Consider the following 21,318-nt stretch of genomic DNA (forward strand, 5'->3'; position numbering starts at 1 on the left):
AAGATACTTCAAAAGCCCAGCTTGTCGAGAACACGTTACATGGCAGAATTGATTGCATGGCAATCTTGGAGCAAGTAAACATTGACGTCCAACCCCGAATGCTTCGTAACAATGTTATGCTGAGAATGCCACTACGTAGGACAAACTATGCAATGAACGGTGCAATAGGCGGACTGCAGCGAGTATTTAAGCGGTGACCGGATGGTAGTGACCAGACAATGGTGGCGTCCGGATGATGAGCAGCCGGATGGCAGTGGCCGGATGGCAGTGGCCGGATGGCAGTAGCCGGATGACAGTGGCCGGATGATAGTATGGCAGTGGCCGGATGGCAGTGGCCTGATGGTAGTGGCCTGATGGTAGTGGCCGGATTACAGTAGCCTGATGGCAGTGGCCGGATGGTAGTGGCCGGATGGCAATGGCCGGATTACAGTAGCCTGATGGCAGTAGCCGGATGACAGTGGCCTGATGGTAGTAGCCTGATGGTAGTGGCCGAGTTGAATCATTGGCGGTTCAGCGATCGTGATGGTGGCCGGTGTTGCTAACAGCGCAAGCGGGATCGCGACATGCGCAAACACCAGAGATGGTGGCTGGTCGCACCGGCACTCGACTCTTTTTTCGAAGGCTACATCCTGACTCCCAACCTTGCGTCATCATTACACTACTCTTCGTTGGCTCAATCACTCTTCTCTTTTCTCATACTTCCGCTCTCGCTCCGTCCAGGTTTAGTGGATCTCGACAACCACCACTGGTTTAGCATCCACCATCAGTTTAGCTGTTCGTTCGCTCAGCCTATCGCCCATATCACCCACCAGCGCATTCAAAATAACCGGTGCAACCTGACTGATTCCCTAATATATTTATATCTATTTCCCATGTCCATTGGTTACTTACGAAAGAAATGTTACCCGCCGGTAACACTACCATGACAAAACTCGTTAAATAGTGCACCTAAAACCGAGCTTGTTTTGGTGGTGGGTGGCAAGTTTGTCAATGGTCAAATGCCTGATGCTAAGTGATTGCCAGACCTTCCATTACCTGGAGATTAAATTAAATCCTACTTGGAAAATAGTAAGTCGTACGATCGGTCTTTCCAGGTTGAGCCTCAATCGCAGATCAATGGTGTATCGAATAGGAACGCTCGCTTTCTAGACCTTGCTCTGTCTAACGAAGCGGCAACTCTGGCATGCACCGTTTCGGATGCCATAGAACCTCTGATCTTTCTTGATGCAGACCACTCTGCTTTAGACGTTCGGATGAACCTCCCAGCGCCAATCGTTTTTGAGGATTGTTCCGAAAGTAATCGTACATTGGATTTCCATCGAGCCAACTGTGTTGCGATTAGTGCTGTTATTTCCTGAATCGACTGGCGACCATTAGAACTAGATAGATGAGTTGACGATGCCGTTGAATATTTCAATCAAATGAGTTTAGATATCATGGCTGAATTTGTACCTATTGTCCGCCCCGCACCAAAGCCACCGTGGTCTAACGGTCACTTGCGTCTACTGAAACGGTATAGGGCTAAATCGCTGCAAAGATACTGCCAAAATCGATCGTACATTACGAAGCAGGAGTTCAACCGCACAAGTAACGACTATAGGAAATGCAACAGATTCCTGTATCGACGATGTCTTCCGTACGTTCTGGTCGTTTGTATACTCTAAAAAGAACGAAGTCGGTTTTCCATTGTCAGTTCATCTCGGAGAGCAAGCCGCTAAATCTGAACCGGAGAAATGCCACCTTTTTGCTCAACATATCATGAGTTCGTTTAAGGAATCTTCGGCCTCACCAAATCAAGTCACGATTGCTATAAGCGATTCTCCAACAGACGCATTTGAGCTCCGTCCGTTTCACATCAGTGTCTTCAAAGGTTGAAACTCTCGTTTGCTGCCGGGCCAGACGGCATTCCTGCGTCCGTTCAGAAGCTGTGTTCGGAGTCGTTGCTCACTCCCTTGGTGAAGTTATTTAATCTGTCACATTTTCGTATATGTTCCCGGTTCACAAGAAAAGCGATAAAAGGAATGTCCACAATTACACAGGCATCACATCACTATGTCACTATGCTCCAATGTATTCGAGATCATCATCAATGAGGCGCTCTTCAGCTCTTGTAAAAATTACATCACTCATGGCTCAGGATGGATTCAACCCAAAACGGTCAGTAACAACCAATTTGACCGAATTCGTGTCGCTCTGCGTTCGGTCCATGGACGCTGATTACACTGATCTCAAGGCTGCATTTTACCGTGTAGACCTCAACATTCTTTTGAACAAGCTTGAGAAACTCGGAGTGTCTGGAACCTTCAACTCGTGGTTCAAATCTTACCTTACAAACCGTTCACTGTGCGTTAATCTGGTCTGAGCTTAATCTGGTCTGAAGCAATCTGGGACCCCTGCTGTTTTCGCTTTTCGTCAACGAGCTTTCGTATCTACTGCCACCTGGATGCCTGCTATTCTACGCTGACGATGTCAAAATGTATGCTGATTGTGAGGAGTTGCAGCTCATTGTGGATCGTATGCAGAGTTGGTGCTGTGGTTGTGGGTAGCCGAGGGTAGTCAACTTCAAGAAAAAATTGAAAGATATTTAAAATTTGAAATGGCTTGCGCTGTGGACAACCGAGCTAACCTAACCATTGCCTAACAGTTAGCTCCATAATACTCAATATATCATCTATAGAACGCCATTTGATTCACCCTGCTATTCTTATAAAATTTCGAATAATTCTCGCTGTATTATCTCGTCAGTATTTATACTACAAGGTATTCTTAAAAAATTCTAATGGAATAATCTTGGGAACTCCCTTCTTATTCTGCTCAAAATTGGCTTGGACTGGTTCCGTGAATTCCTTGGAAATGATCCTCAGAATCCCCTATGAACTCTTCTTTAAGTTCTCTAAAGATGATTATAGTCACAAACTCCTTAGTAGGGGAAATGACTCTAATGTTGGCCTATGGATCTAAGGTTGAGCCCATCACTAAAAATCTGCTATTTATCAATTTTATCTAAATGAACGCGGCAGTGGGACGGTACTAATGGATATTTTTGGTCGCTGTTGAAAATTTAGTCGATTGCTGAATTTATGTATGGGCCCATATTAGGGGAATTTAGGCCGACATTACATCCCTTTCCCTTAGGTCATTGAAATTTATCTCAAATCTTCTTTGAAAATTTACTTGAATCTTTCCTCTAAACTAATCCTAAGAGTGCTTCTGGAATTATCATCTGAATTATCATTGGATTATTTTCAGAATTCCCTTTGGATTCTCCTTCTGCACTTGTAACTCTACTAACAAGTAACTTGGTGAAGAGCTTTGAGTGGGTTGGTTTAAATATTTCCTTTAAATTCCGTTATAATTGCTTATCTTTTGACAGATACGCGTATTTCGTCTACTACTTGCAGACTTCATCAGTGCCAAGTACTCAACACCACTGAAGTAACTTGGATTTCTACTTAGAATTCACTTTCATTTCTGCTTACAAATCTACAAAAAGTCTCCTCAAAATTTCTTAGCAGTTTTAGTAAGAACTCTCTTTGAATTCTCTTTGAAATTACCTTGCAATGCGCCACAGAATTCTCAGATACTCAGAATTCCCTTGGAAATCTACTCAGAACTACCTTGGAAATCTCCATACGTTTCACCTGTAATCTGGAGTTCCTCAGAACTAATTCAAAAAGAATCCTGAATTCTTATCCTTATTCGCATTGATCCTTTGATCCTCCTTCGCGATTAGAATTCGTCCTTGAAATGACCAATCCTATCTATGATCCATGTTCCTTGATATGTCCTATTCCTTTACTGCATCCAACCTGGTTCAGTCCATCCATTCCTCGGAGATTGCAAATGAACGAATGCGTTGATGCTCTCACCCATCATATCAAATCGGTTTCGGCTGTGGTGATAGCTTGAGGGTGGTTTAGTTTGTAGATGTCCTTTGTCTACTATTATATCCTTCGGATTTTCGAAGCTTAGCCTTGTCAGTTCTTTGGTGTGGTATTGATCTCAATCGAATTATTATCGAGCGTTGGTTGGATCCTATTGGCATGCGTTTATCTATTATCCTGACTCCCTTTATCAGTAGATGAACCCACCAAATCCAAATATGTTGTTGGTGTAGTGGTGTGAGTCGATTGTCTTCAGCATGATTGATGCAGCTCCAATTCCTTTGCCCCTTGATTCCGTTGGACACCCCCCATGGTGTCCATGGCGTGATCAATACCCTATATTCATCGGATTGTGTTGGTGTACTGCTCGGTGAACGTCCTTTGTTCATGAGCGTTGATAGGTTTGGTGGCTTACAATCGTCTGTGAGCGGTTGACAGTGCTTATTGGTTAGCGTGTCGAGTGCTCTGGATGGTGAATGTGTGACCATTGCCGGAATTAGACAATGAACTCCCGTCCGTTCCCTGGATTATGCACACCCCAAGTGTCCATATGCTTTTCCTTGGTTAATTTGAGCCATTGAAGTAGGAAGCGGACACGCCTAGTGCCCTGGTCCGTAGGTGTAGGAAAAGGTCACCCTTTGAGTCCGGGTACCATAGGAGATGTTAACCGACGCCCCTAGCGTCCCTTCGATGAAATTGGAATCGAACGTTTCATGTTCCGTTGGATTGGTGTTTGACACCCTGTGTGCCAGTGACCCATAGAAATGGAAACATACACCCTGTGCACCCGTGGTCCGTTGGATGGGAATTCTTGGAACCGGGAATGTTCAAGACTGCCCTTGGCGTGCTGAATCCGTTGGATGCTGAATGAACCGAGGATTAACCTTGCCAGTGTCTAGTGAAATTGTTGATTGGTTGACCTTGTTGTGTATTGGCGACCTTCCGTTGTGATGAGCTGCCCTGCACATCATTGTGAACTTTGGGTCATTCGTGACTTGTCTGGGGATGAGATTTGAACTCGTGACTTTGGTGTGAGAGGTATGGATGCTAACCTTTACGTTGGGGTTGCCCCCTGGAGTATAGATGTTGGTGGCTACCGTAGTTGTTTCAGCATAACGTTCATCCGTATTTGGTTTGATGTCTCCGAGGCGATGGATGGCATAACAGCCGATTTGGTTAGTATCGAAAAGAGAGGTTTGTATGTAGTATTCTGTCGAAGTCCGATCGTAGTGGGAGTAAGTAACATTGAATACGAGCCACTCCGAACTTTGTTGATCCTAGATGTTCCGAGGATGATTGATTTCAATAACCCGAAACTTCGTGAATCCGTGTACGACGACATCCGACTTCGATCGAACATGAAACTTCGAGATCCAAGCGACGGTGACCGTAGCTCGTGGTTCTTTGGTATCGTTCCAACCGGTGGATGTACTATTTGTGGTTGTAGTGGTGCGATGTTCACTTCCAAACCATTCCGTAGTGGATGCTCGATTTATGGATTTAAATGTATCCAATATGTTCGCCCTCATCGAACAGTGCGGTTAATCGCTCCGGATCGTTGAATTGCAGTAGATCGAAAATCGTTAAGTTTCGTGTTAGTGGTATTCCGTGTAGCCTCGACTGGACACACACTAAATAATAGTTACCTGTGGAAACAGGCATTCCACCTGGGTTGAATCGGTCGTAGTCCTTATACCAAAGATGGATCGTAGTGATATTAATGATTCAAAGTGAGTTGCCATTGTTAATTGCATTCAAGCCCTTGTGTGATTCAATGATGGATGATTGCTTGTGGTGCAAAATCCATTTCTTCACGACCGATAGCTTCCGATATTGGTTGGTGCTTATCCTCAAGCGCATGGTGCTCAGTGGTTTCCGCAGAGGAATAAATGGAGAAGATACATCGAAAAGATGTGTTAGTGTCTTGAAATCCTATTTCGGCAACCGTTTGCCTTGAATCCATTCCAGTGTTTAGCGGTATCCAATCAGAGTTGATTGGTATACTGCAATACCGATCGTTGCAGTAAGTCTCAAAGTTTGTCCATATTGTTGATGGTTCCCGATGAGCAGTGTGTTTTGGTAGATGAACATGGTTGATTTTGCAATGACAGTTCGAAGCGTTAATTCCTTGAATTTGTCGACGTGGTAAAGGTTTTCCATTTTGGCAGATTGCACTATGCCATTGTGCAAATTCCGTTGTGGTGATGGCGATGGACGGTGAAATCAATCCAATTGTCTATGTTGCGATGGCGACAGCCATTCTGCGCACCATCTGATAACCCCTATTGCACTCCATTCTTTCCGTATTGAATTGCATGCATTCCGTGGTTATCCAAATCCGTAGTCCGTTCCCAAGCTTAGTCCAGGTCCACACTATCCGGTTCGAAGGACCAAATCTCGGGGTGGAGTCCTTGGGAAGTTGGTTCCTTCGTGGACTGTATAATGTAGGTGGTGCTCCACTCCTCCAACACGATGGTGGCATTGATGAGAACGGTTGATGTAGGGAAAATACTGCACTCAGCATTTTTTTTTTTTGCTGAGATACAGAACCGATCACTTTCTCCATAGACATTAAACACGTACAAACACATAGGCAACGGTTATTTTCCACTAACTGTCATGTCATTTTCAACTTACGACATTGGACAATACAAAGAAAGCCCGTAACAGTATAATTAACTTTTAAAAACTGTATTGAATGACATTCATTAACCTCTGTGTTTCTTTTTCACCTCTCGAAATGCTGCATAGGGGAAATCAGGCTGAACGTTGCATTCTAAGGTCCTAAGTAACATTAACAGGTTCTTTTCGTCAACTTTCTCTTTGGCCATGTAAAGACATAGCCAGGTATTTTCAGCTTTTATCTAGCATCGAATACGATACACGCAACAAGAAACGGTTATGTGCTCAAGTTATTAACGATGGAGAAAGTCGACGAAGAGAATCGATCAATGTTACTTAGACGTAATGCATTGTTCAGCTTGAAATGGTCTGAATAAATTTTTCGCTTTAGGACGGCCTGTATGTCATGTGTCTGATATGCTTCCTTGATCTCTTGTGAAGAGCAAACCCACAACGAACAGCTGTAATATTGTTGTTAGAATCTCCAATGGATTATACACATTCTTTACAACTTACAGTGTACTGCATTTTGTTAAACTGTAAAATGATACTGTTCCAAATTTACCGGGGCTACGCTGATTATTTCCACAATAGATACGCATTTAGATTTTTTTTGGAAAAAAAAAAAGGGCACCACCGAGCAGCTCAGCTTTTTATTTTACTGGATCCCAGTGAAAAACTTGCCGAGATTCAGCTAACAAACGGGAATTTTTTCAAGATCTTAGCTAACAAACATAAATTTTGCTGAATCTCGACAAGTTTTTCACTGAGATCCAGCAAAATAAAATGCCGAGCTGCTTGGTGGTGCCCATTCTCGGCAAAAAATCTAAGAGTGTAAGTTCACACTTTTTTCCCATCATGAAAACAATTCTTCTAGAAAATAAAAACTAACTTCTGACAAGTGAATGATATTAAGTCTGTCTATGGTAACGCCATCTGGTAGCTCATTGCTACTTGATTATCTCTTTTAAAATAACGTTTATGGAATTTGACACACGTTGAAATTCAAGCTTGAATGGCTGTCTGCGTCTATATCTTTATACCACATTCAGACTACAGACTTATAACATGTTATAATATGTATCATCAAGAAAATTGCCATCAAGATCAAGAAGAGAGAATTATAACATGTTATAACTGCTCAGTCTGGCCAGTGTTTTAGAATACCATATATTCTGAAACAACCACCGCTTCAGTGTGAATTTCTATCAAAAATAATAAAAAGAAATACAGCCTCTAAATCTAGCACAAACTGCCATCATTTCTTCCCCATTAACAATTCTCCCTCGTTCCTTCGCGCATACAACAACTTGCGGTATTTGAATGTTTGTGAGAAAGCCGATTTACCTTTTCTCCATGACGAATGACTCCGGCTCTTCGAGTTATTCAATTTGTCCGTCGTTCGGTCCGTCCTATGCGGCACACAACATCAATCCCTCTTGTTTCCTTATAGTTGCCAACATCGAATAACATTGGCAACCGAACACACCTGGCCGCGGTTGCGTGAAATATCTGCAACGACCATGCAACCAGTAGGTATCGGTACCACTACATCAACCAAAATAGTTACAGCTCGTTTGCTCGCTGGTTCGGTTTCGTTCCGCTGCTGATGTCACTGGAATCCAGTCTGCTTCAGCTTTGTTTTGATTTCGCACCACTCCGTAACTGCACTGACTGCGTGTTCAGAATTGCATTCCACGCACTGACGAACTACTTTGCACTGAGCTTTTCTTCGGCTTTGAAAGTGATCCACTTCACACTTCACAAAAATTTCACTCCATTCCCACTGTCAACCGACTTTCCAAGACCCACTTCTTGTAGTCTTGAACGTGGAGGTTCCCACGGCAGTAATTTTCCCGTGCCCAAGCACACACACTTTCCAGCAGCGATCTGCTTTCCTCTCCCACGGTCTTCGTCACCAGCTTTGTTTTGTTACAGTGTACTAGTTGTACTAGTGTCTACCTCCCCCAATCGCTGTGATGATGTTTTTCCCCCTTTCCACAATTTCACTTAATCAACATTGAATGGCTCGTGCACTCACACCATCACACCGCCACCATAGCCCATAACAATAACCCCTAAATCAACTGTTATTGCTACTAATTCTACGTCGCAGCACCACTGCGATATCCGAAAGCCTAAGCCCCGAAAGCTGCAATCACACAGGCTGGAATGGAATCTGCTCCGAAACAATTAATCGGAAAGAATCGATGGAATTTCCTGTTTAGCACCACGATACACTCACACGACAGGAAAAAAAAGGTCCAAGAACGAACGCGACCCGCAGTGGACCAAGTTCACCAACCGAATAATAATAGCACACACTGTCCAAAAATTCGAAAGGAAACTCAAGAAAAACTAATAATCCAAACGGCTGCAACGACGACGACGACGACGTCGAGGATAGATAGGTACAGATAGACAGAGCCGTCGCGAACCGCCTGCCGCTGCTGATGGCTGATCCGACTCGAGAGAAGAATGTATATCACTTGACACCGTTTTTTTCCTCTCTTGCTGTGTTTCTCCTTGTTCCGTTCATTCGTCCGGCAGAAGGCTGGTTGATGGTGTGTCATTCGCCGCGCACCATCTGACGTTTGATCGTTTTGCTGTCAGGCGAATGCAAAAGGGAAACGGTGCAAACGATGAATGAAAACTGTTGGGAGGTTCGCTTCTGCGCGCCAAAAGTGGAACCTTGCAAATGTGAGTTTTGTGTGTTCTACACGGTCGATCAATCTAACGCAGAGATTTGCAGAGTGGTATACACAACCGGTGAACACTCGTGTTTATTTCAGTTACCATGGAGACGTAATTTGTGATTAGCCCCGGTCCCTTTCAAATTGTATCATTATTTATGAACGGCCTTATATTTGAAATGACGTTTCACATTCATCTAGTGATGTTCGATTTTCATTCGAATAATCGTTTAATCGATTAACGAACCGAAAAGTAAACTATTTATAATCGGTTAGATCATGCCGATATAAGCATTAACATCTCCACAGGATCATCACCGATCGTTTCAAACATATGCTGCACTCTCATTGGTGGAAAAATGGCAGCACAGCGAACAAAAAATAATCGATTAGTTGTTAATCGAGTAATTAAAAAATGAGACATCTCTGGTTTTGGTGTGATTGTTTTGATAAAAATGAGCGCAAAATTTCATCTCTTCCGAGGGGGCAGCAAAACCACAAAATTACCTTGAATACGGGGGGTTCTCATTGGATGAAAGGGACCGTGAAAGAAGACACTAAAATAGAAAGTTTTTCTTCCGACAGTTTCATCTTAGTATTCATCTTTGGTATACATGCTGAAGCACGTTACACACCAAAAATCAGAATCGAATTCCAGCATAAATACATAATACTAAATAACAAGCAATGCGAAAATTTTGCTGGTTGTGCAGCTACCCTCATGATCTGTCAAATTATTATTTATATTCTCACGTTTATTGTTTTCATGGATCGAAGTGCACTTTACAACAAATTCTTCGTGCACATTACTAGCCGCATTTACCAGGTATAATGAAGTAACTTATTCAAATTTATCATTCATTCAATTGAGAAATATTATCCATTTGATAACATTAGACAATTAAAAAGCAAGATCTCACTGACGAAAAAAGATAACGGCAATCAAATGTCTACTGTGTTTTGTTTTAAATAAATAATCATCATGCATAACACAGTTTACTTATTCTCTAAGCCAATTATCAAACCTAATCAATTTAATAAAATCAATTAATTTTGCTGGCTATACAGCAAAATGGTTTTCACTTGAAGTTGCTGAAAGAAGCAGTGAAATTTTACTGAATTTACAGTAAAGAGCTGTCACATCTGCGACATTGTATTTTGCTGGTCGTTCAGCAATCATATTTCGCTGGATGCATTACTGTATTTACAGCTTATTTAAAGCTTATTTAAAGCTGCTATACAAACTTAAAAGTACACCCACCGACAAACCGACATGACACTTAATTCTAACTTATGCCAGAAATCGTAAATGGCCGATTTAAATGTGCAGTGATGCGAACTGTCAAAACCATAAGACTTTTTGATCTAGATAAAAATAATTTGTCCAGAATAGATCAGACACGAACCAATTCATAACTTTTGCATGCGGGTTCATGGCTTAGCTAAATATTTCCCGCGAACACGGAGCCAGATGTCAGTAGTGTGCTTTGGTCAGAAATTTTTATTGTTTTTGCTATGGTCATTCATGTCGGTTTGTCGGTGGTACACCATCAAATCTACACGCAGAAAAAAATATTTTAAACGTAATAATATTTGACGTAAATTTAATAAGAATTTCATTTTGTTCATGTTTGTTTATTTCACTTTGTTTTTAAAACCCATGGATTGTTAAATCAAAAAGAAAATCTTTTCGAATTTACAAGAGCTTTTATGGTTTTGACGTAAGCTGTCAAATTTGGCAGCTGGGTCAACAAAAAATATGTTTGTTTTTAAAAGAGATTTCTCGTTGATTCAATCATATTTATTTTACTAAGCCTAAAAATATACGCAGTAGAAATAAAAATATGTTTATTGATTCAATTTTTAATAATTTGCGATTATTTTTATGTTTTGTTTTCTATTTGTTACCAACAGAATTACAATTAAATTAAAAAAAACTTTCCGGTTCATGAGTTGATGGGTCGATAGGTAGGGTCCAGGTGTGGGAGCGGCCTTCCTGGCGTTGGGAGCATTGGTACTCAGTACTAAAAATAAGATCGGCGGAAAAAATCAAGGAAAAAAAGAAAAACTGTTTATATTTTGCAACAGCAGCATACTTACTTACCTCTAGAGCTGAATCAAACGAGAATTTTTTTGTTATTGTTTACATTTTTGTCCGGGTTTTCACGAGGGAATGGTTGGTAGTTATTTTTGCATTCATGTCCCGGGGAATTGACACAACAAATAAATGTTAAATTAAAATTAACTATTGTTGGCTTGATAAAAGAATATTGTTATTTTTACAATAGTTGCAGTTGAAGAGTGGCTTATGAAAACAAAAAGAATCTTATTTTGAATTTATTTGAATAAATATTATCGAAACAATAAAATGCAATATAATTTCAACCGGAATTGTTTGGTTCAATGCAAACAATTTTCTGTCCGTGCAGACCGCAACCAAATTCGTTGAAATTTGGCACAGTTGTTGGGGATCTCAATACGCACCGGAAAAGTACTGGGGAACAGGAGGTTGTTGTCGTGACGCAGCTCTCACGGGTGCTGCTGTTTCTGTTGCTGCTGGTGGTCCGTCACCTCCAAAATTCGTTATAAGAATAACTTCAACGAGCTTAGGTACTTCATATTTATACCTGCTAACCTATCAAAATTGTCTAACCAATGAGATTCTGTTTACATGCGAACTATCACTCACTTGATTCTACTCATTATTTATTCAACACTAACTCTATCTACTACATTCTTTCCCTCTTCTACTCTCCTTAATTGAGGAAGGGGGGGCATTATATCCACCCATTTGGGGGAATTTTATCTACCCTCTCGGGGGACTTTCATCTACCATCTCAGAGATATTTCATCTATCAGGTCATGGCAATTCTAACTATTTAAAAATTTCCTTAGTCCATCCATCAAGTCATGGCAATTCTTACTAATTCTAAATTTCTTCAGTCCATCCATCAGGTAATGGAAATTCTTATCTACCATCCGTCCCAGAATTACCAGGTCATGGTAATTCTATCTACCATCCATCAGGTCATGGTAATTCTTTCTACCATCCATCAGTTCATGGTAATTCTTTCTACCATCCATCAGGTCATGGTAATTCTATCTACCATCCATCAGTTCATGGTAATTCTTTCTACCATCCATCAGGTCATGGTAATTCTATCTACCATCCATCAGGTCATGGTGATTCTATCTACCATCCATCAGGTCATGGTAATTCTATCTACTATCCATCAGGTCATGGTAATTCTATCTACCATCCATCAGGTCATGGTAATTCTATCTACCATCCATCAGGTCATGGTAATTCTTTCTACCATCCATCGGTAATTCTTTCTACCATCCATCAGTTCATGGTAATTCTTTCTACCATCCATCAGGTCATGGTGATTCTATCTACCATCCATCAGGTCATGGTAATTCTATCTACTATCCATCAGGTCATGGTAATTCTATCTACCATCCATCAGGTCATGGTAATTCTATCTACTATCCATCAGGTCATGGTAATTCTATCTACCATCCATCAGTTCATGGTAATTCTTTCTACCATCCATCAGGTCATGGTAATTCTATCTACTATCCATCAGGTCATGGTAATTCTATCTACTATCCATCAGGTCATGGTGATTCTATCTACCATCCATCAGGTCATGGTAATTCTATCTACCATCCATCAGGTCATGGTAATTCTTTCTACCATCCATCGGTAATTCTTTCTACCATCCATCAGTTCATGGTAATTCTTTCTACCATCCATCAGGTCATGGTAATTCTATCTACCATCCATCAGTTCATGGTAATTCTTTCTACCATCCATCCGGTCATGGTAATTCTATCTACCATCCATCAGTTCATGGTAATTCTTTCTACCATCCATCAGGTCATGGTAATTCTATCTACTATCCATCAGGTCATGGTGATTCTATCTACCATCCATCAGGTCATGGTAATTCTATCTACTATCCATCAGGTCATGGTAATTCTATCTACCATCCATCAGGTCATGGTAATTCTTTCTACCATCCATCGGTAATTCTTTCTACCATCCATCAGGTCATGGTAATTCTATCTACTATCCATCAGGTCATGGTAATTCTTTCTATTATCCATCAGGTCATGGCAATTCTATCTACCATCCATCAGGTCATGGCAATTTTTTCAAAATAATTCTTCAGTTCTTTAGTCATTCCACTATATTTACACTATCGTACCAACTGTGCCATTGTCGTGACCGGACCGAGGTTTCCAGCCTCGGCCACGGCAACACGAATTAGCGATGCAGCTCTCACGGGTATAGCGAATCAAAACAAACATTGCGTAGTACTAGAATTTCGACTAGAATGGGGTACGTTAATCGTTTACTTGGGACCAATAGGCTAGTCAAGTAGTGAGCCAATTTAAAATAGTTAGTTTCGTATTGATTGTTGGTACTGATCAAATGTAGTGTCAGTAACAACCTTGTGATAAGCTGTTTCTATGCACCACCAATATAGAGGCGGTAGGCGATTATGAGAGGAAACGTCAACCAAACCGTTTGTTTACATCAAAATTACATTTTTTACATCTCAAATTAATGCATATATTTATTAGACCTGTTCCTTTTAACAGAAATGTTCGGGATGCAGCGGGTCAACCGTGATTACTGTTCGTCATGTTAATTTGAACTTCTGTGCAAATTTTCAGCAAAATCGGAGATGATTTAGAGGTGCTTCAAGTTAATTTTATGTTTTTTATGTAATTTATGGCTTATAAAATTTGTATCTCGAGACTGAAACAACGAAAACTGCTGTAATAACTTTCAAAGCGAAGCTTAATGTGTTATCTACCAACTTTGTGGCTAGAGGTTGACTATTCAAAGTGATTTTATTGAAGTATGACTTAGTTTAATGCTTGAAGATATCTTAAAAAGTGAAGAATTTTAAAGTATTTGTTCTACGAACTTTCCACCCATATCATATAAAAATGTGTAGTCTACGGCATAATGTTATACTGTTCTAGAAATTTCGTTCAAACATAGTTTTCGTGTAGATTCCATAGATTGAGAGATAAAAATCAGAAAAGAGGCCGTTATAGCTAAAACTCACAAGACAACAGAGCCAATAAAAGTTTCAGTTAGATTGACAGAACATAGCTGCATTGCTTTTCAATGAAGACCGATGACTGTTTCATTGATAGATGATTTTTTTAGAAATATGAATCCTCAGTAGACGTGTTTTTTTTATCAAAGGCAAGTGTCACTCGAGCCATCCAAAATGGAAGATGTGGAAAGGGCTACAATCCCTGGAGTTGGTGTGGTAAGACCGCATTTTGAAAGAAATTGTCTACCAACCGCAAGACGAGTTCTTCTGGTATTTGTATTTTGAAAACGCATCCGTACAAAAACGGCCAAACCTTGATAATTCTGACACCAATTCCGATTGGTCAATTACGGCCAATCTTAGATTTGTGGACGACTTCACAAACTGTAAACCCCAAAGATTAGTTTGGGTGCAAAGATTTTGAAATTTGGTTAGAAAATGCCGTCTAAATCGTTGGATCAAATTGACCCGGAACACCTTATATACGTAACTTTTTTTTGAGCACCGTAGGAAAGATGAAGGTATTAGGAGCATTTCCCAAAAAATAGATCATTTTTTTTTTAAATAATAAGGAAGCATTTCATCGCACATATATTTAGTTGTCGTTTTTCACGATTGCTCCAACAAAAGCACCACTAATAAAATATCTCCACTGGAACACACGCTTTTAGTTGAGGCAAACGAAACAAAGAAACTATGACTTAATCAATCTTGTGAATAAGACTCCCATAGGTTTACTCCACATGTTGGAGATTTTTTCCAGAAATTTTGCTCAGAAAATAATAATACGTTAAAGGCTCGAATAAATTGACGATTTTCCTTAGAGCAATCAGATAAACAGGTAAGACTAAATTAGTCTTCACAGGTAAACAACACATGAAATGCAGGAAGTATTGATTTTTATTTTGAGAATATATTTTGATTATGAACAACAATGAATGTATTAACAACAATAGCACAAAAATCTAAACAATAAATAATTAACATTGAAACAAAAAAAAACTTCTAATTATAACGAGGAGCAAAGATCAACAATCGCCTTTTTGCTAAGTTCCTTAATCTTTTTGCGGTTGGAGAAAATATTCGCCACTATTGCTCGCTTTTGATTTTCATTCTTGGTACCAAAATCGTTGTACCTTTGACCCAAAGCTACAGCTCGTTCTGCTGAATCGTTCACAACCGCCAAACTACAACACACATCTTTGGCTTGTTTGTAATTCTCGCTTGTTTCCCACTCAGAAGGGTCTTTCTCAAGGAGAAACTGTGTTGGGATTTCCATTAAATATGTCGAAAAAATCCAAAGATCGTTCGCTGATGTATTCAGAAAGATCGTCCTGTTCAACCACTTTATGGCTATTCATAGTCCGCGATAGGTTCTGCACCATCTTACGCTTAATATTTTCGGACAATCCATCGTCAAAAAATGCAAAGCACACGTTTTGCTCACCAAGGTACTCCAAATGTCGCATTAATTTGGCTTTTGCAGAAATTGCAATTTCCTTGTCCACAGTTCTGTATTCTTCCAGAGATTTCAATAGATTAAAATCCTTCCTTGGAGCAGCCGCAGCTAAGGGTGCAGAATACCAAGCGTCCAAGTAAATTTTCACTATGAACAGGCATACCCTTTTTAAAGCTTTTTGTTCTCGAGGACGCAAACTAAATTGGCTTCTGAAGCGGTAAATTTTCAGTGCGTAAATTCCCCGAGCCATCCAGCGCGCACGATACATAGCTCCTAAAAGAATAATAAATCATGCTAAAATTATTCTTCAATGCAATCATTCAATTAGCCTTACCAGGAGCTTTCACTTTGATTTTCAAACCATCATATTCTTCAACTCAAACCAACAGAAGCGAAAGTAAGAGCATTTCTCGATAGTCTGCACGTGTAAAGGATTTTTCCAAGAAACCTTTTGTAGTAGATTCAATCCTCTCTACGTCTTCAACTGATATCTCCGGTGAAGGCTCCATGGGGTCGAATTTTGTAGAGTCGATCGTTTTCCAGGACTTCTGGAATCTCTTAAAAATGGCAACGTCTGGTCCGCTAGATGTTTCCTTCATAGCTAATGTGAATACTGCTTCTAGAATCAGCTCCAGAATATGGTGCCGACACGGGAAATGCAACAATTTTCGTCACAGGCGTTCCTCTAACAAAGCAACCGCACCATTGTGTACACCAGAGTTGGAGGCAGTGGTATCATACCCAATAGCTTTAATTTGGTTGATGATTCCCCACTTTTCTAATTCTGCATAAACACCGTCTGCGGTATCTCTTCCAGATCCACTTGGAATGATTGGAACACCAAGTAATTGCTCATTATTATTGCCTGTCACCGTAATCGCAAGTCGTAATACCAAGGCATCTTTCATGATGAACTCAGTTTTGCCGATGTTTTCCGTTTCAAGTCGGGTCTGTTAACAAAATTAATACCAAATATATGCTTAAGCTCATAATAAACCCACAAACATTACCGTTTGGCGGTATCTACGGACTGTTGACAGGCTAGAAGAAATTTCGTTGCTATTCAAACCCAGCTCAATCCCACTGGCTATTAAGATGGCCGCGGCGGCTCTGTTCGAGACCATGCTTCTATCTAAAAGCGTGAGGGTATTTGCGCTCCATGGAAAAATCTTTTTCTTTTTGCGATCTGGTTCCAAATATTCATCATCCGAATTTTCTGCTGCAGATTCTGAGTCTTGCATGTTTTCATCTTGCTTGATTACATAGCTTAATGTTGCCTGTGCTGTAATAGTTTTTTGTTATTATAATTTTTAATGTTATATTATCCATCAAAGCACCTATCATATACTTACTCTCCATCAAGGCCTCATCATCTAAATCAATTTCGGGCCTAACCAACTGCTGTTGATGTGCCACATTGAAAATTTGGTTTAGACGATTTTCCCATCTTAAACGCATGTTATCATAACATTTTCCGACCTTTTTGTGATTTATTTGGAACTTCCTCCAGGCATGGTACAGATCTTTAATTTTCTTAGCGATATGCCATGTTCGCTGGGTGCGGATGTTCGTTATTTTATAAATTTCTGTTATTAACTGAGCAACTATAGCACTACTCTGGGGAACAGATTTTTGTTCTTTGCGATGGTAGTGAAAAAATACCAGAAGAACTCGTCTTGCGGTTGGTAGACAATTTCTTTCAAAATGCGGTCTTACCACACCAACTCCAGGGATTGTAGCCCTTTCCACATCTTCCATTTTGGATGGCTCGAGTGACACTAGCCTTTGATAAAAAAAAACACGTCTACTGAGGATTCATATTTCTAAAAAAATCATCTATCAATGAAACAGTCATCGGTCTTCATTGAAAAGCAATGCAGCTATGTTCTGTCAATCTAACTGAAACTTTTATTGGCTCTGTTGTCTTGTGAGTTTTAGCTATAACGGCCTCTTTTCTGATTTTTATCTCTCAATCTATGGAATCTACACGAAAACTATGTTTGAACGAAATTTCTAGAACAGTATAACATTATGCCGTAGACTACACATTTTTATATGATATGGGTGGAAAGTTCGTAGAACAAATACTTTAAAATTCTTCACTTTTTAAGATATCTTCAAGCATTAAACTAAGTCATACTTCAATAAAATCACTTTGAATAGTCAACCTCTAGCCACAAAGTTGGTAGATAACACATTAAGCTTCGCTTTGAAAGTTATTACAGCAGTTTTCGTTGTTTCAGTCTCGAGATACAAATTTTATAAGCCATAAATTACATAAAAAACATAAAATTAACTTGAAGCACCTCTAAATCATCTCCGATTTTGCTGAAAATTTGCACAGAAGTTCAAATTAACATGACGAACAGTAATCACGGTTGACCCGCTGCATCCCGAACATTTCTGTTAAAATGAACAGGTCTAATATTTATGCATATCTTGCATATTTCCATCGTTGTTATTTACATATTTGAACAGATGTACTGCTCAAATAACACCATATTAAAAATCCGGAAGATCATAACCGCTGGGGCAGTTTTATAAATCTTCACTTTTCTTAACAAAAATATGTGGAAGCACCAGCCGGATCACTGCAAAATTGATACAGAAAACAAAATATCCCATGTTGATGATGGTTTCAAGCACCTGCGATGGATAATTTAATCAAAAAAGGTAAGAACATTTTCCTCCTCTTATGCTTCATGGCGAAAATTTCAGCCCTCATCACTTTTTTGATGGTTACCCTATTCACCACCAGAGGCTGAAAAGATCGCTTAGTTTGTACTGGATTCGCCTATTGAAAAATTCGAAGAAATGCTCCCTCAGTTCTCCTATTGACAATGATTCCTCCAGATCAACTTTGACCGCAATTCCCCGTATTTTTGCTGAAAAGTATCAACAAGTCAATTGAAATAGAAAAATTTTGACTGATGGATCACGCATTGACGGATCCACTGGATTCGCTGTCTTCAATGAATACTCAACCATCTTCCAGAAACTTCAGGAACATGCGGCCTGTTTGTATGACTAAATGTATCCTTCACTGTGCTTGTTGACACTAACTGGAGGGCTAATGTTGTTCCATTTTTTTCTGGTCCTGCACTCAGAAAAAAACATTTAAACTAATTAGTATAATAGTCACACTAAAACCACAAACGCAGTCAGTCAGAGATTCTGGTTGACTATATGCGAATGGTTCAGTCAACTGGTTCTTGAAACATTTCTTAGGATTAACCAAGTCTAGCAAAGTTCTAGGCTTGTAACCTAAAACCATTTCTGAAGGATATAATTCAGTAGAAGTGAGGCAGCTGTTTCGATAATTGAATAAGAAATAATTCAATCGGCATGTAAATCAAGATTTCTAAATTCTCGATCAATGAGGAACTTTTTCAAAACCTCTTTTGTCATTCTCACTAACCGCACTATCGTATAAAAATTACCACTCTAGTCTGTTATTTGAAATTAGCATCTTCAACTATGTTAATCGTTGACTTCACGCAGAAGTAATATGAAAACAAATAGTTCAAGTTATCATATTTGGTATGGTTGTAAAAAATAATCAGGAAATAAAACTAAGCACAAAATCCTTTTGGTGGAAATTTGTTACGTTTAGTATTTGGACTGTCATGTTGAATTTCCCGTTTAGAAAAAAAAAATTAAATAAGAATTTGGTTTTTGATTAATCAATGAATGTGTACTTTTTACATTTGATGTGTATGTACATATATATTTAAAAAAAATACAAACGATTACATCTCAGTTTCTTCCTTGCATCCCAAAAGAAGGCTTTCACATTCCGTCAGCAGCCTTAGTCGAGAGTGATAAAGTGCTGCAGCTCGGTTAGTTTTTGGTGTTGGTCCTTAAATTCTTGAGCGCTTGGTGCTGGCATCTCAAGGCTATCGTCAAAATCGCCAGGAGCTTCAAGATCTCCAAGTACTTCTTCAACCGTTGTTTCCTTTTCTGCAATCAGTTCATAAATCTCAGCTTGCGTCATATCAACTATTCTCAGCGCCGGTCCCAGAGCTCAAATATCTTGGGCGACGTCTGCATTGTCGATGCTGATTTCAGGTGGCAAAAGAGCGAAAAGAGGCAAAAGAGCGGAAAAAAATCACAAATTCAAGCACACACGCACCGCGTAGTGAGAAAATTCCGAACTTCTGTCCACCAACGATAAGGTCTTGATTCACTGAATAACTTCGCCCAAGACAGCAACTTCTTAGATGACACGGATTTCAAGGTATCACAAAAACAAGGGCATCATTAATTCATGCACACTAGCGCCGCGAAGTGAGAAAATTCCGAACTTCTGTCCACCAACGATAAGGTCTTGATTCACTGAATAACTTCGCCGAAGAAAACAACTTCCTAAATGGCAAGGATTTCAAGATATCCCACAAACACCGATATCACAAATTCATGCACACTAGCGCCGCATAGTGAAAATTTTCCAAACTTCTGTACGATAAGGTCTTGATCCACTGAACAATTTCACCGAAAAAAGCAACTTCCAAAATGACAAGGTTTCCAAGATATCACAAAAACAAGGACATCATTAATTCATGCACACTAGCGCCGCGTAGTGAGAAAATTCCGAACTTCTGTCCACCAACCTTTAGATCTTGATCCACTGAACAGCTTTGCCCAGGACAGTAACCTTCTATATGTCCATGATTGCGAGATATTCTCCCTATTAGGTCATATCCCATATGCTACGTGTACTTCATTTACGCGAATTCGATTTACGCGGTGCGTATTACCCGCGCTCTTCGGGGGGAGAGTTTACTTTCAACCCTCAGCCATAGCTTTCCAACGGAAATAATAACTGCTAAAGGCACCGCTCGAACAAAGGCTTCAATTCAATCAGATTCATAACCCGAAACACGTGACCACCAAACTGCTGTGCCTCCGCTAAAACCCGCAACAAATCGGTCACACATCGGTTCGAATTCCCTAATAATCGCTCCCATGTGCTGCACCACAAAGAAACCAAATCCTTCCCGCACAGAGGAAAGCAGACGACCAAATGAAATTTAGCCAAACCAACCACCGAAAAAAAAACCCCAAAGGTAATCGGCGAAAATCTACCACATAATGATGGTGGTGGTCGTTGCACTACGCCCCCCCCCCCCCCCTCACCCAACACAGCTGCCTAAGACAATTAGCCCGCTGAATGTCCGCGACGATCTCCGCTCTCTGGCTCACGGTCACCTGTGCAGTCAAAACTTCCCGTGTAACGCTGCACCACATGCCCGATTTTGTACCTGTTGTCTGTTGCGTGTGTATTCGCGTCGTCGTCGTCGTCGAAAATCAGCCAGGCCAAGCACAATTGCAAACCTCGAATCCTAGTCCTTTCCCCCTCGGTTGCGCTGGTTCTGGGCGGCACAAGCGGGGGCCGGTTGCCTAGAATCGAAGGTTTTCAAGAAAGGCTATAGGGTACATATTGCGTTACATCACCGCCAATATTGACATAATTTAGCTAATTGAATTAGAACCGAACCACCGAAACGCGGACGGCCCCAACCAATGTTCGAGAACGGCGAGGTGCCGTACTCGGGGATATTCGTCCGTCGGAAGTCGAC

General features: G+C 40.4%; 1 protein-coding gene across 3 annotated transcripts in view; it reads right to left on the bottom strand.

The window, feature by feature from the left end:
* Nucleotides 1-8,913, bottom strand: part of LOC135700141 (GATA zinc finger domain-containing protein 10-like) — a 63,138-nt gene extending 54,225 nt beyond the window's left edge. For 2 of the 3 annotated variants that reach the window (XM_065220559.1, XM_065220558.1), the window contains exon 1: nucleotides 7,854-8,912. In XM_065220559.1, coding sequence (XP_065076631.1) covers nucleotides 7,854-7,864 — 11 coding nt within the window. In that variant the 5' untranslated portion in view covers nucleotides 7,865-8,912. Of the gene's footprint in view, nucleotides 1-7,853 lie in introns of all 3 variants that reach the window. The other variant, XM_065220560.1, reaches the window with a different exon arrangement.
* Nucleotides 8,914-21,318: the final 12,405 nt, after the last annotated feature.

The sequence above is a fragment of the Ochlerotatus camptorhynchus genome, unplaced genomic scaffold (assembly GCF_037179485.1).
Source record: "Ochlerotatus camptorhynchus isolate MF236.1 unplaced genomic scaffold, CSIRO-AGI_Acam_v1.1 ptg000129l, whole genome shotgun sequence".
Classification (NCBI taxonomy): domain Eukaryota; kingdom Metazoa; phylum Arthropoda; class Insecta; order Diptera; family Culicidae; genus Ochlerotatus; species Ochlerotatus camptorhynchus.